This window comes from Pipra filicauda, unplaced genomic scaffold (assembly GCF_003945595.2).
Source record: "Pipra filicauda isolate LSUMZ 115617 unplaced genomic scaffold, ASM394559v2 scaffold87_size3191425_pilon, whole genome shotgun sequence".
Lineage (NCBI taxonomy): Eukaryota > Metazoa > Chordata > Aves > Passeriformes > Pipridae > Pipra > Pipra filicauda.
Window position 1 is genome coordinate 1,362,423 of NW_024105064.1, and position 21,063 is coordinate 1,383,485.

A 21,063-nucleotide genomic window follows, 5' to 3' on the forward strand; every position below is an offset into this window, starting at 1 on the left:
ACATCCTGGTGCCAGGACAGGGCTTTGGCCCCATCCCCTCCGCTCCCCCCCGTGCTGGGGCTGAGCCCTGTGTCCCCAGGGTGGTCCTCCCTTGCAGAGTGTGGCTCGGGGGGCTCTGGCTCCGGGGATGGCAGCGAGTGTGAGCAGGACCGGTGCCGGCAGTTCGGGGGCTGGTGGGACGAGGACGCCGAGGACGATCGCTGCGTGTGCGACTTCACCTGCCTGGCCGTGCCCCGCAGCCCGGTGAGCCCCCCTGCACCCTCCCTCCCCTCCCCTCTTCTCCTCCCTTGGTTCCCTGGGCCAGGAGAGGGCATCCCATGGGATAGGGAACCCGCCTTCCCATGCCAGGGGCTGCCCTGAGCGGCTGCCCCTCCCTGTCCTGGCAGGTGTGTGGCTCCGATGGTGTCACCTACGCCAACGAGTGTGAGCTGAAGAAGACACGGTGTGAGAAGCGCCAGGATCTCTATGTCACTGGCCAAGGAGCCTGTCGTGGTGAGTCCCCTGATGGCAGCCCTCCCCACCAAAGCTGGCACAAGCTCTGGGGGTGCCCAGCCTGGTGCCCTTTCCCTGTGGATAAGTGCCCACTGTGTCCCTGTTCATTTGCTGATCCCGCTGCATCCTTCCTGTTCCATGCCCTGTGCTCTCCCTGGCTAAGGGCAGGACCTCGCCTCGTGGCCTGTTCCCAGAATCTCCGTGTGGTTTTGCAGGAATTGCTGCCTGCTGCTCCATCCATACCTTGGCCATGCATCCCAGCAGTGTCCTGCCTGCCAAAAATAACCTGTACCCCTCTGCCTTCCTCTGCAGCCCTTGCCACAACCCCACCACCCCTCCTGGTTGTGCACTGCAGCCAGACCATCTACGGCTGCTGCCCAGACAACGTGACCCTGGCACTCGGAGTGGGAGCAGCAGGATGTCCAAGTGAGTGGATTTTGTGTTGGGAAAGCCTTCTAAAACCTTGGAGTCCAACCCTTGACCCAGCACTGCCAGGTCCACCACTAACCCTTGTCCCCAGGTGCCACACCCACGTGTTTTTTAAACACCTTCAGGGGTGGTGATTCCCTGGTCAGCCTCTTCCAATGCCTGACCAGCCTTTCAGTGAAGAAATTTTCCCTGATATCCCATCTAGACCTCCCCTGGCACAACTTGAGGCCGTTTCCTCTGGTCCTGTCACTTGTTACATGGGAGGAGGAACAAACTCCCCACCTTGCTACAACCTCCCAGCACGTGTGGTTCCCCTTCTGGATCTACTGGTGATGCTCTTGTCCTTCCAAAAGCTCTGAGACAACCTCCAGGCCTAAATCCCTTTGAAATGCAGGAAGGCAGGATGGGAGCTCAGAACTTGTCTGGATGCCCCCAGAAGTGCCCCTGGGGCCAAGACTGTGCCACTGGTGCCTTCAGCCCATTGCTGGACTCACCAGCCTGAGCGACAGGAATATTCCACCTGTCCTTGAGCTGCAGGATGAGGTGGAACAGAGCTTGGAGGTTCACCTGGGGACCTTGCACAGGCCACCCCAGGACCAGTGACTGGTGGGTGACTGCACTGTGCAGGAAGCCGAGCTGCCCAGCGTTTCATTAATATTTATTAAATAATTATCAGGGCCAGAAGGAGCATTTTGAAAGGCATTAGCAAAGCCTTTAACAGCTGAGGCTGTGGCTGCCTGGCAGGGAGCACATCACCCCGTGGAGACACGGCTCGTGCTGTGCCTGTGCTGGGCTAATGCCTCTTTGATGAGGGGGGAGTCCTGTGTAATGTGCTGGATAATTTCAAAAGTGGCAGCATTGAATGTCCAGAGGTGTCCTGGCAGGAGTAGGGGGGGTGTTGCAGGCTGAGGTGGGTGCTGGGCAGAGGAGACAGTCAGGGTGATGCTACAGAGGACACAAGCATTTTGTTTTTAGCACCACACTGGTAGTGGTGATCCTCTGTGTCTCTGGTGGAAATCCTGCCCTCCAGTCCATGGGCACAGCTTCCCACTTCACTGGGGTTCAGTATCCCACTGGTTTCTGTCCCACCTGTGTCCCTGTGCTGGCAGCAATCATTCATCAGGGGCTAATTACCACTTAACCAGCAGCTTGAAGCCCCTGGGGCAGGTTTGTCCGTGGATGTGCCACTTCCCTGCCTCTGGCAGCGTGGGGATGTGCTCATGGCACCCTCCTGGCTGCTCCTCAGGTCTCCCTTTCTCCCCGTGTCTCTTTTCCCCTGCTCCCTGTGGGTGAGGAGAAGCGTCTCTCTGTCTATCTTTGGATCGCTCCCCTCCATCAAGTTCCTAATTAATGAATTAATAATAAACTTCTAATAGCTTCCTTCCCCTTTGATGGTAATGAGAGAGGAGTCCTTGATGACAGCAGGCTGATCCCTTGGAGGTTTAGTTCCCCCTCGGAGCAGGAGCAGCTGGTGGAACCTCCCCCTGCCCAGCGCGAGCCCACCCTGGCTGGAGCTCGGGGGCTCCTCCCCGGCTCAGCCCCTCTCTGAGGCTCTCTCTGCCCACAGGCACGTGCCAGTGCAACCCCTACGGCTCCTACGGGGGTTCCTGTGACCCTGGCACGGGGCAGTGCTCCTGCAAGCCCGGCGTGGGGGGGCTCAAGTGCGACCGCTGCGAGCCGGGCTTCTGGAACTTCCGCGGCATCGTCACCGACAGCAAGAGCGGCTGCACCCGTGAGTGGGGCGGGGCTGGGGCAGCACCCGGGGCAGGGCTGGGGCATCAGCACCCCTCATCCTGCTGCTCCCACGGGCACGGCCCCATGGCCTGCTCGGGGCGGGTGTCAGGGTGTTGATGTTAAAACTGTGAGCCCCAACGTTGGTCCCATCGTCAGGCACCTCCAGTGACTTGGTCCCCTTGCAAGTCATCTCCAGCACCTGTTTGTCCCATTATCAATCACCTCCAGTGATTGTCCCATTGCAAGTCCTCCAGTGGCTGTTTGTCCTGTTGTAAGTCACCTCCAGTGACTGTTGGTCCCATTGTAAGTCATCCAGCAGCTGTTTGTCCTATTGTAAATCATCCAGTCACTGTCCCATTGTAGTCACCTTCAGCAGCTGTTTGTCCTATTGCAAGTCCCCCACTGGCTGTTGGTCCTGTTGTATGTCAGCTCCAGTGGCTGTTGGTCCCATTGCAAGTCCTTCAGCAGCTGTTTGTCCTGTCACAAGCCATGCAGTGACTGTTTGTCCCACTGTAAGTCACCTCCAGCAGCTGTTTGTCCTGTCACAAGCCATGCAGTGACTGTTTGTAAGTCACCTCCAGCAGCTGTCCTGCAGAGCTGGGTGACGTGCCCCGTGCCAGAGGGACCCGGGTGATGCTGCAGTCGGCTCCATGAACCCCCCAGCACAACAGTGTGGTTTTGCCCTTCTCTCCCAGCCTGTAACTGCGACCCCGTGGGGTCAGTGCGGGATGACTGCGAGCAGATGACGGGGCTGTGCTCCTGCAAGACTGGCATCACTGGCATGAAGTGCAACCAGTGCCCCAACGGCAGCAAACTGGGCATGACTGGCTGCGAGAAAGGTGAGGGGCACCAAGAAACGGGTCCTTGGGAGAGCTAAGATGCACCAGGAGGGGAGGGATTTTGCTTTCTGTGTGCTCTGATCACCTCTTCTTCCTACCCCACCAGACCCCTCGGCCCCAAAATCCTGCGAGGAGATGAGCTGCGAGTTTGGGGCCTCGTGCGTGGAGGTCAACGGCTTTGCCCACTGCGAGTGCCCGTCCCCGCTGTGCTCAGAGGCCAACATGACCAAGGTTTGGGGGACAGGCAGCCCTGGGGGGCTCAGGGGGGCGAGCAGGGACCTGTGGGGGTTCATCTGTGTCAGGCAGCGTGGGGGTCTTGTGTCTCTTCCCCCCACAAGAAGCAGGAGGGCGGGTTTGGTCCCTGCCTTGGTGCGTGGGGAAGGGGGATGTGCAAGGGTAGATGTCTCCAGCAGAGCTGGATGCTCTGTCCCCCACCTGAGAACTCTGAGTTCGCTCTGCTTCTGACCTCCCACAGCCCACCTCGGGTCCCTCTGTGCAGACCATCCCCTCTGCGCCTCAGAGGGACTCCTTCCAAATCCTTCCAGCCTTTAGAGCCCGGTTTATTTTGCCTGGAGAAGGACAGGGGGTGCAGCTCACGTGTCCCCTCTGCCTCAGAATTCTCCCAGCATTTAGAGACAAGTTTCTTTTGCTCGGAGGAGGACAGAGGCACAGCTCACGTGTCCTCTCTGCCCCCCAGGTGTGTGGCTCTGACGGTGTCACCTATGGGGACCAGTGCCAGCTGAGGACCATCGCCTGCAGGCAGGGCCAGGTCATCACGGTGAAGCACGTGGGGCAGTGCCACGGTGAGTGCCCGCTGCTCTGGGGGGCTGGGGCAGTGCCAGCCCCGTGACCTGAGGTCTGGCTGCTTTCCTCTGCAGTGCCAGGGCATTTCCTGACATTTCCTGCCCAGGGCAGGTGCCCTGAGGGTTCCCAACCAGAGTCACGGGTTTGCAACCTGCTTCCCAGTGCCGCTGCCAGCCTTTCCCGGAAGGTGCCCCCCTCCTTACCCGCCCTGTTTGCTGCTCCTTCCAGAGTCCATCACCCACACGAGCCACCCGTCGCCTCCCACGCCGCTGCCCACGCTGCCCTTGGACCGGCTCATCCTCCCCCCGCCCCTGCCCCTCACCACCCAGGCTCCAGAGCCCACCGAGGTGGCCACCAGCTCCCCGCCGCTGGAAGCCAAGCCCACGGAACGGGGTCACCCCACGACGAGACGCGTCACGACGGCCAGGCCGGCCACGACGCCCTGGGCCACCCACGGCGGGCACAAGACCACGGTGCGGCCTCTCTCCACCGCCCCGGTGGTCCTGGCCACCCCCCAGCCTGCCTACGGGGAGTCGGGCAGTGCTGAGGGCAGTGGGGACCAGGAGATGGGCGCCAGCGGGGACCAGGAGTCCAGCGGGGCGGGCTCTGCCGGTGAGTGGGCGCTCTGGGGCCGCTCGTGGGTCCGGCCAAACCCTGTGTGTGTGTGAGCTGTGGCTCAGCCCCGTTCTCTGACGCAGAGGGGAGGTCTTACTGCTGCTGGTGAACGCTCCTCTTGGTGCCCCTGCAGGGGAAGAGGAGGTGGAGGAAGGGCAGGTGACGCCCACCCCGGCCGTGGAGAGGGCCACGTGTTACAACGCCCCGCTGGGATGCTGCTCCGACGGCAAGACCGCGGCTGCCGACGCCGAGGGCAGCAACTGCCCAGGTGAATTTGTCCCGGGGTTGGGCTCTGGGGGTCCCTGTGGGGGGTCAGGAGTCAGGCTGAGATGTGGGGTGCCACGGGGAGATGCCCAGCAGGGAGGGCAGCACGGCGCTGTGCTTGCCCGGCTGGCAGCGAGGACGGTCCCGTGCCCCGTCCGGGGGCTGGCGTGTCCCTTGAAGGGGGTGTTCACGGGGATGTGCTGAGCCACAGCAGCTGCCAGACACGGTGCCAACCTGCCACAGCCCCCAGCAACCAGCCCTGGTGCTCGGGTGGGCACTGCTGTTCACGTGGGCAGCCGGAGCACTGCTATTCTCTTCCCTCAGGTGACCACCTTCCTCCTTGACTGCTACAGCCTTAAAAATTTGACCAGTGCTTTGCCCAGGCTTCTGCCAATCTCTCCACTGGCACTAGGGTAGAGGAGGGAATTGTTTGGATTCCCTGTGTTAGTGGCTGTAAAGGGAGCTGGGGCCAGGACCAGTTTGGTGCTGGGGGGAGAGCAGCTGTACCCCTGGGGTCCCTGATGGGCATCCTGGGGGCTCTGAGCTGCTTGACTGTCACAGTGGTTCCCAGGGGTGTGCTCTGCTCCCCTGATCCAGCTGGAATCTCTTTTCCTGCTCACAGTCCTTTTCCACATGTTGAGGAAGCACAGCCCCACCTCTGCTCCGTCAGAAGATGTCCATCCTCCTTACCCTGAAAATCGGTGCTCTGGGGCTGTGTCCCAGATATTTCCTCACTGAGGTCCTTCCCAAGTGCCCTTGTGGTTTCCAGCAGGACACCCCCTTTTCCTCTGGACACCACATTCCCCTTTCAACCCCCAACAGCTGCAGGGACCCTCCCACGTGGTTACCCACAGTGGGATCTCTCTGCATCCCACTGCCCCCCCTGGAAGGGACCTGTCACAGTTTCGCTTGGGTTTGGCAGGGCTGGCCTGGAAGGCTCTGTCCTTCCTTCTCCCAGCACAGGTCTTCTCCTTGTCCAGAGCCCAGGTTTCTCCCTCCTGTGCCCTGTGCATGCCCGTGTCTGGTCCTGGAATGCTGACTGTCCTGCTAATGTGTCTCTCTTGTCACTCAGCCGGTGCAGGGGGGCTGCTCTCCGGGCCGGAGCTCAGAGGAACCCGTATGGTAAAAGCTGCCATCTCCAGCCTGGTCTTTGCCATCTGCTCCAGCACCCTGTGACACTAATCCTCCATGGCTCTCCCAGACCCATCCAGACTAACCCCAGCACTGGCACTACCCACACACTGCCATCCCCCTTCCCCAGGGACTCGGATGCTCTTGGCGGCTCTCGGCCTCACGCCTCCCCCCCTGCCCACCCAAACTAAAGGTGTTTGTACTGTGTTCCCTCCCTGCCACAGCTACCAAAGTCTTCCAAGGAGTCCTCATCCTGGAGGAGGTGGAAGGCCAGGAGCTGTTCTACACCCCGGAGATGGCTGACCCCAAGTCGGAGCTCTTTGGGGAGACGGCCCGGAGCATCGAGAGCGCGGTGAGTTCCAGGGCAGGGATCTTCTGTCCTCGGCAAAAGAGGGGGCCCTGCCACACCGTGGAGTCACTGAGTCACAGAATAAGGGCTGGAAAAGCCCTCCAAGGCCATCAAGTCCATCATTAACCCAGCACTGTGTTCACCAGCAAACCATGTCCCGAAGTGCCACATCCTCGTGTTTTTTGAACACTTCCAGGGATGGTGATTCCACCCCTGCTCTGGGTAGCCTGTTCCAGTGCTTGACAACCCTTTTGGTGAAGAAATTTTTTCCTAATATCCCATCTAAACCTCCTCTGGTGCAACTTGAGGCCATTTCCTTTCATCCTGTTACCTGGGGGAAGAGACCGACCCCCGCCTGGCCACAACCTCCCTTTGTGCTGGGTCAAAAAATCCTTCTGAGTTCAAAATCCTTCTTCAGCTTGACCACGGTGGTGGGACAGTTCAGGCAAGAGGTTCTGCCTTAACCCCTTGGATTTCCCAAAGTGTCCTTATCTCCAGGGAAAACCCTGAGTTAAAAACACATCCAGAACCCCTTCACCCTGTGGTTCAGCTCCACAGCTTGGGAAGCTGCTTGTGTAAATCCAGCCTCCCATCCCTGAGGGGAACCCCCTGCATTGCCAGCTGCAGGAGTATGTGGATTTTGGGTGGCAGTGTGTACATTTGGGGGTGCTGGGCGAGGTAACAACGTTCTGCTGGAGCCTGCAGGGTGGCACAGCAAACACAAACCATCTTTGCAAGGACATCAACACATTTAGAGCGGGTTCCAAGCTGCACACAGAAAGCTGGCAAGCCCTCAGTGCAGTCACACCAGCAGATGTGTGCCTGGCACATGGACCAGCTGGCTCCTGCAGTTCTGCAGCACAATACCAGTGTCTCCCAGTACAGCCCAGGATGGAAACGTGCACACAAAAGCTTCATTCACGGGTTCATCCATTAAGGGCCTTTGCTGGTTTCTGTTTTCCCAGGCTGGCAACATGAAACCATGGCACAAAAGGCATCTGTGGCTGGGCTGAGAGCTCCTGCCACAGCCCTGTGCTGCAGAGACCTGTTCCCTGTGCAGCCTGCCCAGGGATGTGATGTGCTCCTTCACCCCTCTGCTCACTATTCCAAATTTAAAGGGGGAGACTGTGCCATGGGACCATTAATCAGTTAATTACTGTCTTCTGTCTTTGCCTGGAAGCCAGAGGAAGGAATTGGTGGACAGACCAACCTGGACAGACAGCTGGCAGGGGTGTTACAGCCCTGACTTGCTGTGAGCCTTGCACTGCCACTGTCTCCTTCATGTGACTTCAGACAAATCCTGCAGTATCCAACAGCCAAGTTTTAAAAGGCAGGCAGGTACTTAAAGATGCAGAATAGGGCTTTATGGGATTTTCCAAAGTGCCTAAGCAGGTTTACACAGCTTTGGAAGAGATCAGGAAGACTTAGATGCCACACAATAGAAAATCCCTGGATGAGCTGCAAGGTGTCTCTGCTTTGGCTCTGTTCTGCTCCTCCTCACAGGTACCACGGGGTGTCCCACATTATTTATGGATCCTGTCCTTACCTTAAAGAATAGGGACCACCTGGAATTGTCACCCAGCACAGCAGAGCCCTGTCCTCTGTGTGTCTGTGTCTTGCAAAGGGTTGGATGCAAACCCCTGTGGGTTGAAACCAAGGAGACTGTCCGAGACTCCAGATCTTTCCCCGGAAAGATCCATTCCCCAGGATCTCCCCATTAACCAGGTTGTTCCCTTTGTTCCTCCCCCTCCCACCGAGCAGCTGGACGAGCTTTTCCGCAGTTCTGACGTCAAGAAGGATTTCAAGAGCATCCGTGTGCGGGACCTGGGGCAGAGCAGCGCCGTCCGTGTCTTCGTGGAGTCCCACTTTGACCCAGGTAGGAGCATTCCCTGGGGCACCCCCACCTGCCCAGGGAGGGAGCAGGCATTCCCAGCGGGAATGCCGCCTGGAGAAACACATGTGTGGCAAGGAGAAGGAAAGAACCTTCCTAAAATTTGCCAGGGTTGTGTTTTCTGCCCAGCAAAACCAACAGAGCTGGGAGTGGGTGAGCCCTAAGCTGGTGCCTGGAGGGCTGGAAGCGTTTTCCTTGGGAAAGGAGCAAATCTGGATGAGCTGTGGGAGAGGAGCTGCTGGGTGGGCTTGTATCTTCACTCTTCCTTTTGTCCTTCCTCCTCCTGGCTGTGAGCAGCCACGTCCTACACGGCAGCTGATATCCAAGCGGCCCTGCTGAAGCAGATCAAAGCTTCCAAGAAGAAGACCATCCTGGTGAAGAAGCCCCAGCAGGAGCATGTCAAATTCATGGATTTTGGTGAGTCCCCTCTGTCTGTGGCCGGCCCCCCCTCGCTTGGATTAGGCTTTCAGATGGGCAGGGTGGCTCTTCTGCTCTTGCCAGGGCTTTTTGTCTGTAGCAGTAACCCATGAAAAGCTCCCCCTTGCAGTGCCAGGGTGCAGAGGGTGGTGCAGAATCAGGGAATCATGGAATGTTTTGGAAGGGATCTTGAAGCTCATCTCATTCCACCCCCCCTGCCACGGTGGACCCAACCCCAAGGCTTGTCCAACCTGGCCCACAGCTTCTCTGGGCAACCTGTGCCAGGGGCCTCTGAGTAAAATCCGTGTGCCCAGACTTGGTTTTCACTCAGGAAAACCATCCGGGGGTAGAATTGCCCCACTTTTTCATGGCACATGGCAACTGCTGCACCGTGGCAGTGGAAAGAGAGCCTGTCCTGGTGCTCCTGAAGAGGTGGCCAGGCCTTGTCCATCCTCATAAACCCAGAACAGTGATTTTCCAGGGAAGACAGACACGTGGCACGTGGGAGCGCGGCCGCCCCTGCCCCGGAGAGGGCTGCGAAGCACTGACTTCTCCCCGCCCTTTGCCCTTCCAGACTGGATCCCCAGGCTCTTCACCACCACCATCACCACCACCACGGCCACCACCATGGCCCCGGCCACCACCCGCAGGGCCACCACGGCCGCCGCCGTCACCACGGCCCGCGGGCAGCGCCCCGACGGCGCCGCCGGGAGCACCCGGAGGCCCAGCCCTCCCACCCTCCTGCCGGCCGCCAGCACCCGCAGGAAGCCCACCCGGCAGCCCCCCGTCACCAGGAGACCCCCCCGGCCCTGCGACTCCCACCCCTGCCTGCACGGGGGCACCTGCGAGGACGACGGCGAGGAGTTCACCTGCAGCTGCCCCGCGGGCAAGGGAGGGGCCGTCTGCGAGAAAAGTGAGTGCCCCCCACCCACCATGGCATTGGTGCCAAAATTGGCAGAAAGGAGGCTGCTCAGGGACAGTTTTGAGTCTTTAAGCAGCAAAGGTATTTGTTTTGAGCAACGCTGGGGAGTCTAGCCAGGGGCAGTTCTACCCCCTGATGGTTTTCCTGAGTGAAAACCAAGTCTGGGCAAACGGATTTTGCTCAGAGCTGGACAAACTAGCTCCGAAGTTCTCAGTGAAAAGCCGGGTAATTTATACAGTTTTTGTGAGTGATTACAACATCTATACATGCACATTCGTTTAATTTCACAATCTAATTATCATATTCATAATGGGCAGAGTCTAGGCGGAGCTTGAGACAGGGCTGTCCTTTTAGGGAGTCCTCTGGTGGTCTTTCTGGTCCTTCAGCCTCAAGAGGGTCCTCTTTGTCATGAACTTTTCCTGACTACGTACTGGGAGCTTGTGAAACCCCCCTCTGCTTCAGCTTGCTCATCTCCCCAGATGTCCATTCTATCTAATTCATGACTACTAAGTTGTCCTTTCTGTTATCTTTTCATTAGTACAGAACATCCGTAGGCAGAGCTCTGGAACAGAGTACCCCTTGTCCCTTTAACAGTGATGTTGTATTCCTCAGAGCGAGGGTCTGTAACATCCCCTCAGAACAGAATTCCAGCATCTCAGAACTCTTGCTGGGTTTCAGCATCCCAGAGCGGGGTGGGGAGGGACCTCTGAGCTCACCCCCCACCATCCCAGGTTGCTCCAAGCCCCGTCCAACCTGGCCTGGAGCGGGAACATCCCGCGTCGGGCGACTCCAGCGAACGCGTTGGCTGGTGATGGAGGGATGGGGGGAACGTTCAAATCCGGCCCCGGAATTGGCACTGGCACTGCAGGGGCTGCTTTAATGGGCTGTAATCTCAGCTCTGCCACAGCAGGTTGTACATGTGCTATTCATTGTAAAAGGCTGCGAGGTGCCAGGAGTGATTTCCCCCTGGCTCCGCTCCTGATCCAGCAGTGCCCCGAAGCACCGGGGGATCGGGAGCTGCTGCTGTGTTAGCTCAGCTCGGGGCACTGCCCCTCACAGCTCCTGCCTGCCAGTGTGACACAGCCAGGCACTGACCATCCTCTCCAGCCTGGGGAGATGTGTTCTGATAATCCAGCCTCTATTTCCCAGTGCTTGGAGCAGCTTAACAAGCAGCTGGAGACTGGCAGCACGCTTACCCAGAGCTGCTGTTATTTACTGTGAGCCCCCACTGGCAGTTTGGGGTCATGCTGGGGACTCTGGGCGGCTGGGAGTGCTTATTCCTGAAAAGCTTTGTCCCTAAAGCCATAATCTGGAGCGCTCCAAGCTGTGGGTGTCCAGCCCTGTTCATTTTAATAGGGCTTGGCCTCTCAGATCTCTTGGAAAACCTCAGCCACGGTGAACAAAAGCCTGGAGTGATGAATGTAAATCTGTCATGTGGGATTCTGGGAGGAGAGATAAAAATTATCTAAGGAGCAGGGAAGCTGAGTTACGAGATGCTGTGTGTGCAGCAGAGCTCGGATGATGGCACAGGGGCCCGGAAAGGACCAGCAGCACTGGTTTTTAACTGGGAGGAGCTGGTTGGGGGAGCAACACCACAGATCTTTAAAGCCTGGGAGCATCTTTGGGGAGAATGGCATCACAAGAGGGGTTTTGGGTACCAGTGTGAATGTCTGGGAGGTGGTGACGGGGTGAGCGTGGGCTCAGAGGAGACAACCAGCTTCTCTCCGCCCCTTCCCAAGAGCTCCGTGTCCGGACAGGTCGAAAACATTCCCGGGCTCACATCAGGCTCTGTGTCCTTCTGTCCCCTCTTCATTCATCTCCTGGCTCTTGCAGCTATCAGGTACTTCATCCCCAGCTTCGGGGGCAAGTCCTACCTGGCGTTCAAGATGATGAAGGCGTATCACACGGTGCGCATCGCCATGGAGTTCCGCACCCTGGAGCTCGGGGGGCTGCTGCTCTACAACGGCCAGAACCGCGGCAAGGACTTCATCTCCCTGGCCCTGGTGGGCGGCTTCGTGGAGCTCAGGTGGGTGCCCTCCCAGCCCCAGCTGGTGGGGAGGAAGGTGGGCTTGCTCCAGCCAGAACGGTCCTCGCAGAACATCAGGAGGATGCAGGGCTTGGACTTGTGTTCTGAGAGACCCGGAATCAAAGAGATGAGGAGAGGAGAAGGGTTTTTTTTTTGGATGTGATAGGGAGCTTGTTCCCTCTGGCACTTTTCAGCAAAGTTAATTCAGTGATTTCAGTTTGAATTTTGAAAAGCTGGAAGGTGTGGGAGGTTGATTTTTTTGGGGCGAGCGAGAGATCTTTTTTTTCTTTTTTTTTTTGGGTGGTGGTTTTCTCTTTTTTTTTTTTTTTTTTGTACCGAGAAAAGAAACACAGGTGGAAAAAAAGGAAAGGGAGAAAGGCCCCAGAAATCTGAGCTGGAATGACTTTTTATTTTTTTCCCCCTCCCCCCCATTCCAAAAGCCAAAGGGACAGATTTGGAATGAGGTGAGGTGGAGGAGATGAGTCCTCAGGCAGTCCTGACGCTCAGGGGGGGTGGGCAGAGCGTGCTCTGAGGGCAGCCTGGCACACAGGTGGGCAGGGAGGGGGGGTCTCCCAAGCGCTCCCAGCTTCTCCCTGGGAGATGTCACCTGACACAGGTGTCACCTTTCTGCGGGATGGCATGAACACGGCCCTCTCCCCCGCCCCTCTTTTCTCCTGCAGGTTCAACACGGGCTCTGGCACGGGCGTCATCACCAGCAAGGTCCGTGTGGAGCCTGGCAAGTGGCACCAGCTGGTGGTGAACAGGAACCGGCGCAGTGGGATGCTCTCCGTGGATGGGGAGCCCCACGTGAGCGGGGAGAGCCCCCCGGGCACCGACGGGCTCAACCTGGACACCGACCTGTTCATCGGGGGAGCGCCCGACGACCAGATGGCCGTGTGAGTGTGGGGCTGGGGGCTGTCCCCGGGCCACAGCGCCCGCCACTGCTTCGTGGGGGGCTGGGGGGGCTTCTTAAGTGATCATCCGTCTGTGTTGGTGAGGCACCTCCAGGGCTGTGTCTGGTTTTGGGGCCCTCACTGGAAGAGAGACGTTGCGGGGCTGGAGTGAGTCCAGGGAAGGGAAATGGAGCTGGGGAAGGGGCTGGAGTATCCTATGAGGAGCTGGGGGGGCTCAGCCTGGAGAAGAAGAGGCTCAGGGGGGGACCTTTTAGCTCTCTGTGACTCCCTGACAGGAGGGGAGAGCCAGGGGGGGTCGGGCTCTGCTCCCAGGGAACAAGGGACAGGAGGAGAGGGAACAGCCTTGAGCTGCACCAGAGGAGATTCAGGTTGGACATTAGGAGGAATTTCTTCCTGGAAAGGGTGGTCAGGCATTGGAAGGGGCTGCCCAGGGAGGTAATGGAGTCCCCATCCCTGGAGGTGTCCGAGGAAGGACTGGTCGTGGCCCTCAGTGCTCTGGGCTGGGGGACAGGGTGGGGGTGATCAGGCACAGATTGGACTCGATGATCTCAGAGCTCTTCTCCAGCCTAAACCATTCTGTGATCTGTGCCCTGTGGGGGAGCACAGCCTGACCCACATCCTTGGAGCGACCAAAAGCCCCAGTGACCCCGAGCTCTGTCCCCTCAGGGTGGCAGATCACACCACGGCCACCACGGGGCTCAAGGGCTGCATCCGCCTCCTGGACGTGAACAACCAGATGTACGACCTGCGGGAGAAGGGCAGCGACGTCCTCTACGGCAGCGGGGTGGGCGAGTGTGGCAACGACCCCTGCCACCCCAACCCCTGCCACCACGGGGGCATCTGCCACGTCAAGGAGGCAGAGATGTTCCACTGCGAGTGCCGCCACACCTACACCGGTACGGGGAGGGGGCTGCAGGCTCCTCGTCCTGCTGGGTGGTCCTGTGGGATCCCAGAGCCTATGGGATCATCAGAGTGGGGAGGGGGCTGTAGGCAGGGCAGGGCTGGGCTCCTCATCCTGCTGGGTGGTCTTTTGGGATCCCAGAGTCTCTGGGATCATCACAGTGGGGAGGGGGCTGCAGGCGGGGCAGGGCTGGGCTCCTCATCCTGCTGGGTGGTCCTGAGCAATCCTAGAGCCTCTGAGATCATCAGAGTGGGGAGGGGGCTGCAGGCAGAGCAGGGCTGGGCTCCTCATCCTGCTGGGTGGTCCTTTGGGATCCCAGAGCCTCTGGGATCAGCCCAGTGGGGAGGGGAGTGTCAGCAGTGGGACAGAGGGAGAAGTGGAGGATGAAGCCTCCTGCAGTGAGGTCAGTAGGTCTGGGGTGTAGCCCTGTTCACAAGGACAGAAGGGCCAGGACCTGTTGGCTTTCCTGCACAAAATAACATCCCCTCGCATTTTAGGGGCGTAGCCAGCCAAGGGTGGCTGTGGGTGCCAGCTGTGGGGGCTTCCTGGGTCATGGGGACCCAGCCTGAGCCAGAGGCTGGGGGGGGATCAGGGGGCAGCAGGGACGTTGGGCTGTCGGTCTGTGGCGCGGGGGTGACGCTGCCTGTCCCGCCGCAGGGCCCACGTGCGCCGACGAGAGGAACCCCTGCGAGCCCTCGCCCTGCCACGTCTCTGCCACCTGCCTGGTGCTGCCCGAGGGGGGTGCCCTGTGTGCCTGCCCCATGGGCCGGGAAGGAGACTTCTGCGAGCGAGGTGGGACGGGAGCCGGCGGAGGAGCGGGGCTGGGGCAGGGGGTGGACGGAGCTCAGCGTGCCCAGCCCGGGCGGTGGCCTCGCCCGCTGTGGCTCTGGGGCACTGGCTGAAGCTGCTCTGCCTCCCCTCCCTCACCATCCCCTCGTTTGTGCCCAGTGACAGAGCAGGACCACACCATGCCCTTCCTCCCGGAGTTCAATGGCTTCTCCTACCTGGAGCTGAACGGGCTGCAGACCTTCGTTCCTGACCTGCAGTAAGTGCCAGGGGTATGAGGGTGGCCCGTGAGGGCATCACCTGCCTGGTGGGTAAAGAGACACCACAGAGCAGCATCCTGAGCACAGCAGGTGTGCCTCTCACCCACCCAGGGTGCCTTGCAGGGGTGGCATCTCTCTGCCAATCCCATAGCCCCGGGCAGGCAGAGTTATTCCAAGGGCTCAGTGCATGGGGGTGGAGGAAGAGAGCACGAGGGGCTGCTGGGTTGGAGGGTTATTAATAACCCTTCTTTCCTCAGGGAGAAAATGTCCATGGAAGTTGTGTTCCTGGCCAAGAACCCCAGTGGAATGATCTTCTACAACGGCCAGAAGACAGATGGCAAGGGGGACTTCGTGTCCCTGGCCCTGCACGACGGGTACCTGGAGTACAGATACGACCTGGGCAAGGGGGCAGCCGTGCTCAGGTGAGGGGGCCCAGCCCGGGCTGCTCAGGGGAGGTTTCTCAGCGCTCTGCTGATGGCAGAGCTCTCACCTGTGTGTCTTCTCCCCCCTTCTCACCACCCAGGAGCAAAGAGCCGGTTCCCCTCAACACCTGGACGAGTGTCCTGCTGGAGAGGAACGGGCGCAAGGGGGTCATGAGGATCAACAACGGCGAGAGGGTGATGGGGGAGTCACCGGTGAGTTGGTGGCTCAGGAGGGGGCTCTCTGGGCTTCCAGCCCTGCTCCTGTCACGTGTGGAACGAGCTGAGAATTCCCCAGGCTCCTGGGCTTTTAATCCCTGTGGCACACGGCTTCAGAGGTGGAGGAGGAGCGGGCAGGCCCTGGGGAGGAGAGGGTGCTGCAGGCAGAGCGTGCCTGTCTCCCTGCACACCTCTCCCAGCCCTTGCTGCCTCCCTGTGCCCTGTACACAGGGCTGCAGAGCCCCTGCCAGGTTTCAGGAATGCCTTTGAGCCCCCTCACACACATCCACCTCCCCACTCTTTATCTCAGATCCTCGACTGTCCCTGGATCGGGGCAGGCACGTGAGGCACCTGTGCTACCTGTGGCTTTGAGCCTGTGTCCTCCACGGTGGGGGCTCAAGAGCCCCCCCAGCACAGAGAGCTCAGCCAGGAGGAGGTCACAGAGCAGGGAAAGCCCCTTGGCACTGCTGCTGCTGAATCCATCAGTGCCTCCTCTCTGTTTCCCAGCTGGCAGCTTCCCCCTCCAACTTCTCCCCGTCCCCTGTCCCTCTGCACTTCTGTCTGCAGACCCCTGGGGTTCCTTTAACCCCCCTTTCCAGCTGGGAAGCTGATAGTGCAGGAAAAGCCCTGATTGCTGCTGAACTCATCTATAAGATCCACCTAGAAGTGCAGCACCAGGATTACACAGCATTCCTGGAAAAGAAGGGATTTCTTCCTCCCCTCGCTCTGCTCTTCTCAAGCTTCTCTCCCAGCACAGCTCACCCCTGGGTGGCAGGGACCCTCCTGTCACCTTCTGCAGCCCCCCTTCCCCTCCCTGGCTACCCCAGCACTGGTGGCAGCGGGGGTCTTGTGGCCCTGCATGTTGCAATGTCACCCACTGATCTCCCTTTTTCTCTCTCTCTCTTTTTCTCTCTCCCTTTGATTTCCATTTGTAATTTTCCCTCCCCTGCTGTCTCTGGATCCCAGAAATCCCGTAAGGTAAAGATAAGTATGAACCACCACACCTCCATCTCATCTGCCATTGGCACCTCGTTCTTTTTTTTTTGTTCTCCATCCAGATCCCAGTGTTTCACCCACTCCCCTTCCCATCTGACCGAGCAGCTTTAGGATCTCTTTAGATTAGAGACACTCGTTTCCTCTTCCATCATTCATCCCCAGCCAGCCGTTGCATTTTGTTCTGGAAGCATTTCGATTAATCTGATCATTTTTTTAACTCCACGAAGCACTAGCTAGTGATCCATATAACCCCATCTCTGCTGTGCCCCTGGCTCCATCCCAGGTGCCCAGGAAGGGACAGCATTCCTGCTTGGAGAACCCTGCGGTTGGAGACTCTCCTGGGATTTTCCAGGCTGGGCAGATGGGACCGCAGGGTGACAGCAAGGAGGGAGATTTCTCCTCCAAACACACACCATGTGGGATGCAGGAGAACCTCCTCTAGCCACGGCAACCTGTAGCAGCCAGGAGAACCCAAGCTGAATCCTTCTGGAATGCGTTTGGGTTTGAACATCACCCCCAGAGAGACTTTGGTTACTTGGTTTGGGGGGTCACGCAAAACTAGAGCCCCCCCTTCACGCCTGAGAGCATTAGAAACAGCATCTCCCCAAAATTAAACCCCCAGGGAACCTTTTCCAGGTGCCTGCTGGTGGGTGGGACCTCGCAGCTTGGCATGAGGAGGTTTCCTGGAGGCCCCTTTCATAGAATCAGAGAACATCCTACATTGGAAGGGACCCACAGGGCTCATCACGGGCAACTCCTGGGCCTGCACGGGACACCCAGGGATATCCTGACATCTTCTCCATCATCTCCCCTCTCCTCCCCAGGTGCCTCACACCTACCTGAACCTGAAGGAGCCGTTTTACGTTGGAGGAGCCCCTGATTTCAGCAAGCTGGCTCGAGCAGCTGCCATCTCCACCAGCTTCGAGGGGGCTGTGCAGAGGGTAAGGTCCTGCTGGGCAGCCCAGTGTCCAGCTGGGAGATGTGCCATCTGCCCTGGTACTGCTGGAGGGGAGTGAGGAGGAGCCTGGCAGTGGGCCTGTGGGTCCCACGGGGAGCACCCCTGGTGGAAAAGTGGCAGGAGGGGAGGCAAAGGTGCGTCAGAGGAACACGTGGGGCTTGGGGCTGGTTCCCGTCTCCCCTTATCCCCAAGGACACTGCCCTCTGTCCCCCCATGGCAGAGAGATGGGATGGTGGAGGATCACCATAGAATCATGGAATGGTTTGGGTTGGAAAGGACCTTAAAGCCCATCCCATTCCACCCCTTGCCACGGGCAGGGACACCTCCCACTAGCCCAGCTTGCTCCAACCTGGCCTTGGACACTCCCAGGGGATGGGGCAGCCGCAGCTTCTCTGGGCAAACCTGTGCCAGGGCCTCCCCACCTCCTGGATGACATAACTCCTGTGTTTCCTCCTGCCTGCACGTGCCAGATCTCCATCAAGGGGGATCCCCTGCTGACGGAGCAGAACATCCGCAGCGCCATCGAGATCTCGCCCTTCCGGGGCCACCCCTGCACCCAGAAACCCAACCCCTGCCAGAACGGGGGCACCTGCAGCCCCAGGCTGGAGAGCTACGAGTGTGCCTGCCAGAGGGGCTTCCACGGGGCCCACTGTGAGAAAGGTGAGGGACCAGGGTGGGCTGGGTGTGGACCCTCACCCACACTACCAGACGTGGCTGGTGGCAGCAGGACAGTGCAGGAGATCTTGTCCTTCGTAGAGTCCTGGAATGTTTTGTGTTGGAAGGGACCTTAAAAATCATCTCATTTTCCATGGGCAGGAGAACCCTTCCCCTAGCCAAAGTTGCTCCAACCTGGCCTTGGACACTCCCAGGGATGGGGCAGCCACAGCTTCTCTGGGCAACCTGTGCCAGGGCCTCACCACCCTCACAGGGAACAATTTCTTCCTAATATCCCATCTAAACCTTCCCTCTATTATTAAGTTTGAAGCCATCAAACTGAAATTCCAGTTTAAGTTTGACTGACAATTGATGACTGTTGGCTGCAAAACGAGGAGATGGTCCCGAAATTCCATACCCTAAAGCCACAGCAAACCTCTCCAGGGGCTTGCTTGGAGTGCCCCGGGGCTGACACGCCCCAGGGGGTGGCAGGTTGGTGCTTGCCTTCATCCTCTTAGGGATGCTCAGTGTAAAGGGGCATTTTCCTGGTCTCCAGGGGCAGATCCTGACAGCTCTTGTCTTTCCCACCCCCAGTGATCATCGAGAAGGCTGCTGGGGATGCAGAGGCCATTGCCTTTGATGGCAGGACATACATGGAGTACCACAATGCTGTCACCAAGAGGTAACTGGGCTGCTGGGCTGAACCGAGCTCCAAACGAGGAGATAGGGCTGACAGCAGGAGGAAGAGCTGGGATCAAGGAATTCCAAAGGGAAGCAAACCAAACTGGGGCTCTGAGCAGCCAGTTCCAGCCCTGACCTCTAAAACTGCCTTGCTGGCAGAGGATTTGCCCCAAAACAGCAGTGCCTGGCCAGCTTCAGGTCTGGCTGTGTGTGGGGCACCTGGGTCAGCACAGCTTGCTCTGGGGGTGGGATGGAGCTGCATCCTTTGTGTCCCTGCCTGTTTGTGCCACAAGGGTCATTCTGCCAGCACAGCTGGGCCATCCCTGCTGTGGGACCCGTCTGACCTTCCCCAGGCTCTGCCCAGCCCCGTGCTGGGGGTGCTGGGGTGCACCCCGTGGTGTCTGTGGCCATGCTGCTCCCTGGGGCTGCTCCCTCAGGGTGGGCAGAGCTGCTGCCTGAGGTCCTGCACGGCCTCTGGGCTGGATGTTTCTCCTTCAGGACCCTCTGGTTCCGCCGTGGCCTGGCTCAGTGCCCTTCCTTCCTCACCACTGTGTCCCTCTGGTTAATTCCCAGCTCCAGGGCAACTGGGAAAGGGTGTTGGATGAGACTTCACCCATCTGCCCGTCACACCCTCGGCTTCCCTGTGTCCTAACACCCTGCCTGGGAGGGTGTCCGTGCTGAGCTGTTGTCTGTCAGTCTCTCTGTCTGTCTGTCCCTTCTCAATGTCCCTGTTTCTTTGTTTTCAAGCCACCTGGGCAATGAGATCCCTGCGTAAGTACAGCCCTCCCTGCTCCCCTCTGCCCTCACCATCGACACCCCAACCTCAGCCCACCCCTGGGGGAGCACAGGGCAGGGATGGGGGGAGGAATTTGGGCCCTCTCCTGGGGTCTGCCACGGGCAGGTGTTCCTGTTTTGGGGGGAGGAGGACTCAGGGACTGACCACAGCTCTTGGTGCCCAGACAGGGCGCAGCAGGAGCTGCCCGACCCGGCTCTGCCACAACCAGATGTTGTCCTGGCTCTGCCACAGCCAGATGTTGTCCCAGCTCTCCATAGTTTCATTTTTAAGCATGATTTTTTTAAGTTCAGCAGAGTTCTTTAAGCACAGTTTAAGGCTGGGCACAGAGGAGGAAGGTTCCTGTGACTCACTGTTCCACCAGCAGCTGATGGAAATCCAGGGTGCTGATCCTGCCCTGAGTTTTTCCACCATGGATGGGGCATTGCTGCTCTAGAGGGGAGGCCAGGCAGGGCACTGGGAGGATGTTCCCCAGCCAGAGTGTGTGGCCTGGGAGCCCTTCCAAAGATGCAGTGGGGACAGGGGGTCAGAGGAAGGGTCTGGGCAGGTGAATGGGCAGAAACTTCTTCCCTAGAGCAGCCCTGACAGCTGTGATTTGCTGTCTGTCTGTCTGTCCTGCTGAGCACCAGGGGTGGAATGGAAGCCCTGCTCCATGCAGATCTATTCCCAGGTGTCTGGGGGAGAGCTGGAGAGATTCCTGCCTGTCCCATCCCCATCTCACCTCATTTTCTCCCAGCTGGGCTCAGGCAGGGGCGTGGGGGGCTGAGCTGGTGTGTGCATGTGTGTCAGCGCCTGGGGAGCCACAGAGCCATCACCTGCATGTTCACAGCACTTGGGGAGGTGCCCTGGGTTTGGAAAGGGCTTTTCAGGAGCATCCTAAGTATCCTCCTGAGCTGGGTAGTGCCCTCCAGCAGCGAGAGCCTGTAGTGACCCGCACCAGTGCCCCGCTGTCCCTCTGCACCCCCAGAGCCACGAGCAGAAGGTGTCCTGCCTCTCCCAGTGCTCTGCAAAGGGAAGGCCACCATTCCCAGCCTCCTCCCTGCCTGGCCCAGCCTATTTTGGCTGTGCATGCCCCATCCTGTGAGGGAGCTTTAGTGTTTCTCCCCATATTCCTCTGCTGGGATGTGGCCGCCGCCCTCGCCAGCCTTGCCAGGCTGAGGGACCCATAAAAGTAGGGGTTTTTTGTGCCTCCAGGCAGACACTGGGGTGTGCCCTGGGCAGGACTAACACTGCCAGTGCTTCTCTGGGCTCTGCTGGCCGTGACATGCCCGTACCTTTTTTACTGGCACATCCATTTTTATCCATACATGTCGTTGGAGTTGAATGTAACGCGGGACCTGCAGTGCCAGAGGGACAGCTGGACTCCTGGATTTCCCCTTCTCCACGCACACCCTGTTCTGCAAGTGCCCCAAGGCTGACTCAGAGGCTGTGTGTGACAGTTCCACTCCATGGGAGCCCGTTCTGCAACACCCCAAAGACAGGACGAGAGGACACGGCCTCAAGTTGCCTCAAGGGGAGGTTTAGGTTGGATATCAGGGAAGATTTCTCCACTGGAAGGGTGGTCAGGCA

General features: G+C 59.0%; 1 protein-coding gene across 10 annotated transcripts in view; it reads left to right on the forward strand.

Annotated features, from left to right (window-relative positions):
* Nucleotides 1-21,063, forward strand: part of AGRN (agrin) — a 109,726-nt gene that overhangs the window by 83,382 nt on the left and 5,281 nt on the right. For 5 of the 10 annotated variants that reach the window (XM_039390849.1, XM_039390852.1, XM_039390851.1 and 2 more), the window contains 25 exons: nucleotides 98-243; nucleotides 387-492; nucleotides 805-918; nucleotides 2,489-2,653; nucleotides 3,351-3,494; nucleotides 3,601-3,725; nucleotides 4,192-4,297; nucleotides 4,527-4,910; nucleotides 5,047-5,181; nucleotides 6,533-6,660; nucleotides 8,419-8,533; nucleotides 8,846-8,965; nucleotides 9,540-9,878; nucleotides 11,721-11,913; nucleotides 12,594-12,809; nucleotides 13,494-13,723; nucleotides 14,386-14,520; nucleotides 14,677-14,773; nucleotides 15,032-15,196; nucleotides 15,298-15,409; nucleotides 16,379-16,390; nucleotides 17,233-17,349; nucleotides 17,837-18,026; nucleotides 18,615-18,702; nucleotides 19,449-19,472. In XM_039390849.1, the coding sequence (XP_039246783.1) occupies nucleotides 98-243; nucleotides 387-492; nucleotides 805-918; nucleotides 2,489-2,653; nucleotides 3,351-3,494; nucleotides 3,601-3,725; nucleotides 4,192-4,297; nucleotides 4,527-4,910; nucleotides 5,047-5,181; nucleotides 6,533-6,660; nucleotides 8,419-8,533; nucleotides 8,846-8,965; nucleotides 9,540-9,878; nucleotides 11,721-11,913; nucleotides 12,594-12,809; nucleotides 13,494-13,723; nucleotides 14,386-14,520; nucleotides 14,677-14,773; nucleotides 15,032-15,196; nucleotides 15,298-15,409; nucleotides 16,379-16,390; nucleotides 17,233-17,349; nucleotides 17,837-18,026; nucleotides 18,615-18,702; nucleotides 19,449-19,472 (3,706 nt within the window). The remainder of the gene's footprint in view (nucleotides 1-97; nucleotides 244-386; nucleotides 493-804; nucleotides 919-2,488; nucleotides 2,654-3,350; nucleotides 3,495-3,600; nucleotides 3,726-4,191; nucleotides 4,298-4,526; nucleotides 4,911-5,046; nucleotides 5,182-6,532; nucleotides 6,661-8,418; nucleotides 8,534-8,845; nucleotides 8,966-9,539; nucleotides 9,879-11,720; nucleotides 11,914-12,593; nucleotides 12,810-13,493; nucleotides 13,724-14,385; nucleotides 14,521-14,676; nucleotides 14,774-15,031; nucleotides 15,197-15,297; nucleotides 15,410-16,378; nucleotides 16,391-17,232; nucleotides 17,350-17,836; nucleotides 18,027-18,614; nucleotides 18,703-19,448; nucleotides 19,473-21,063) is intronic. The other 5 variants (XM_027728582.2, XM_027728586.2, XM_027728583.2 and 2 more) reach the window with 3 other exon arrangements.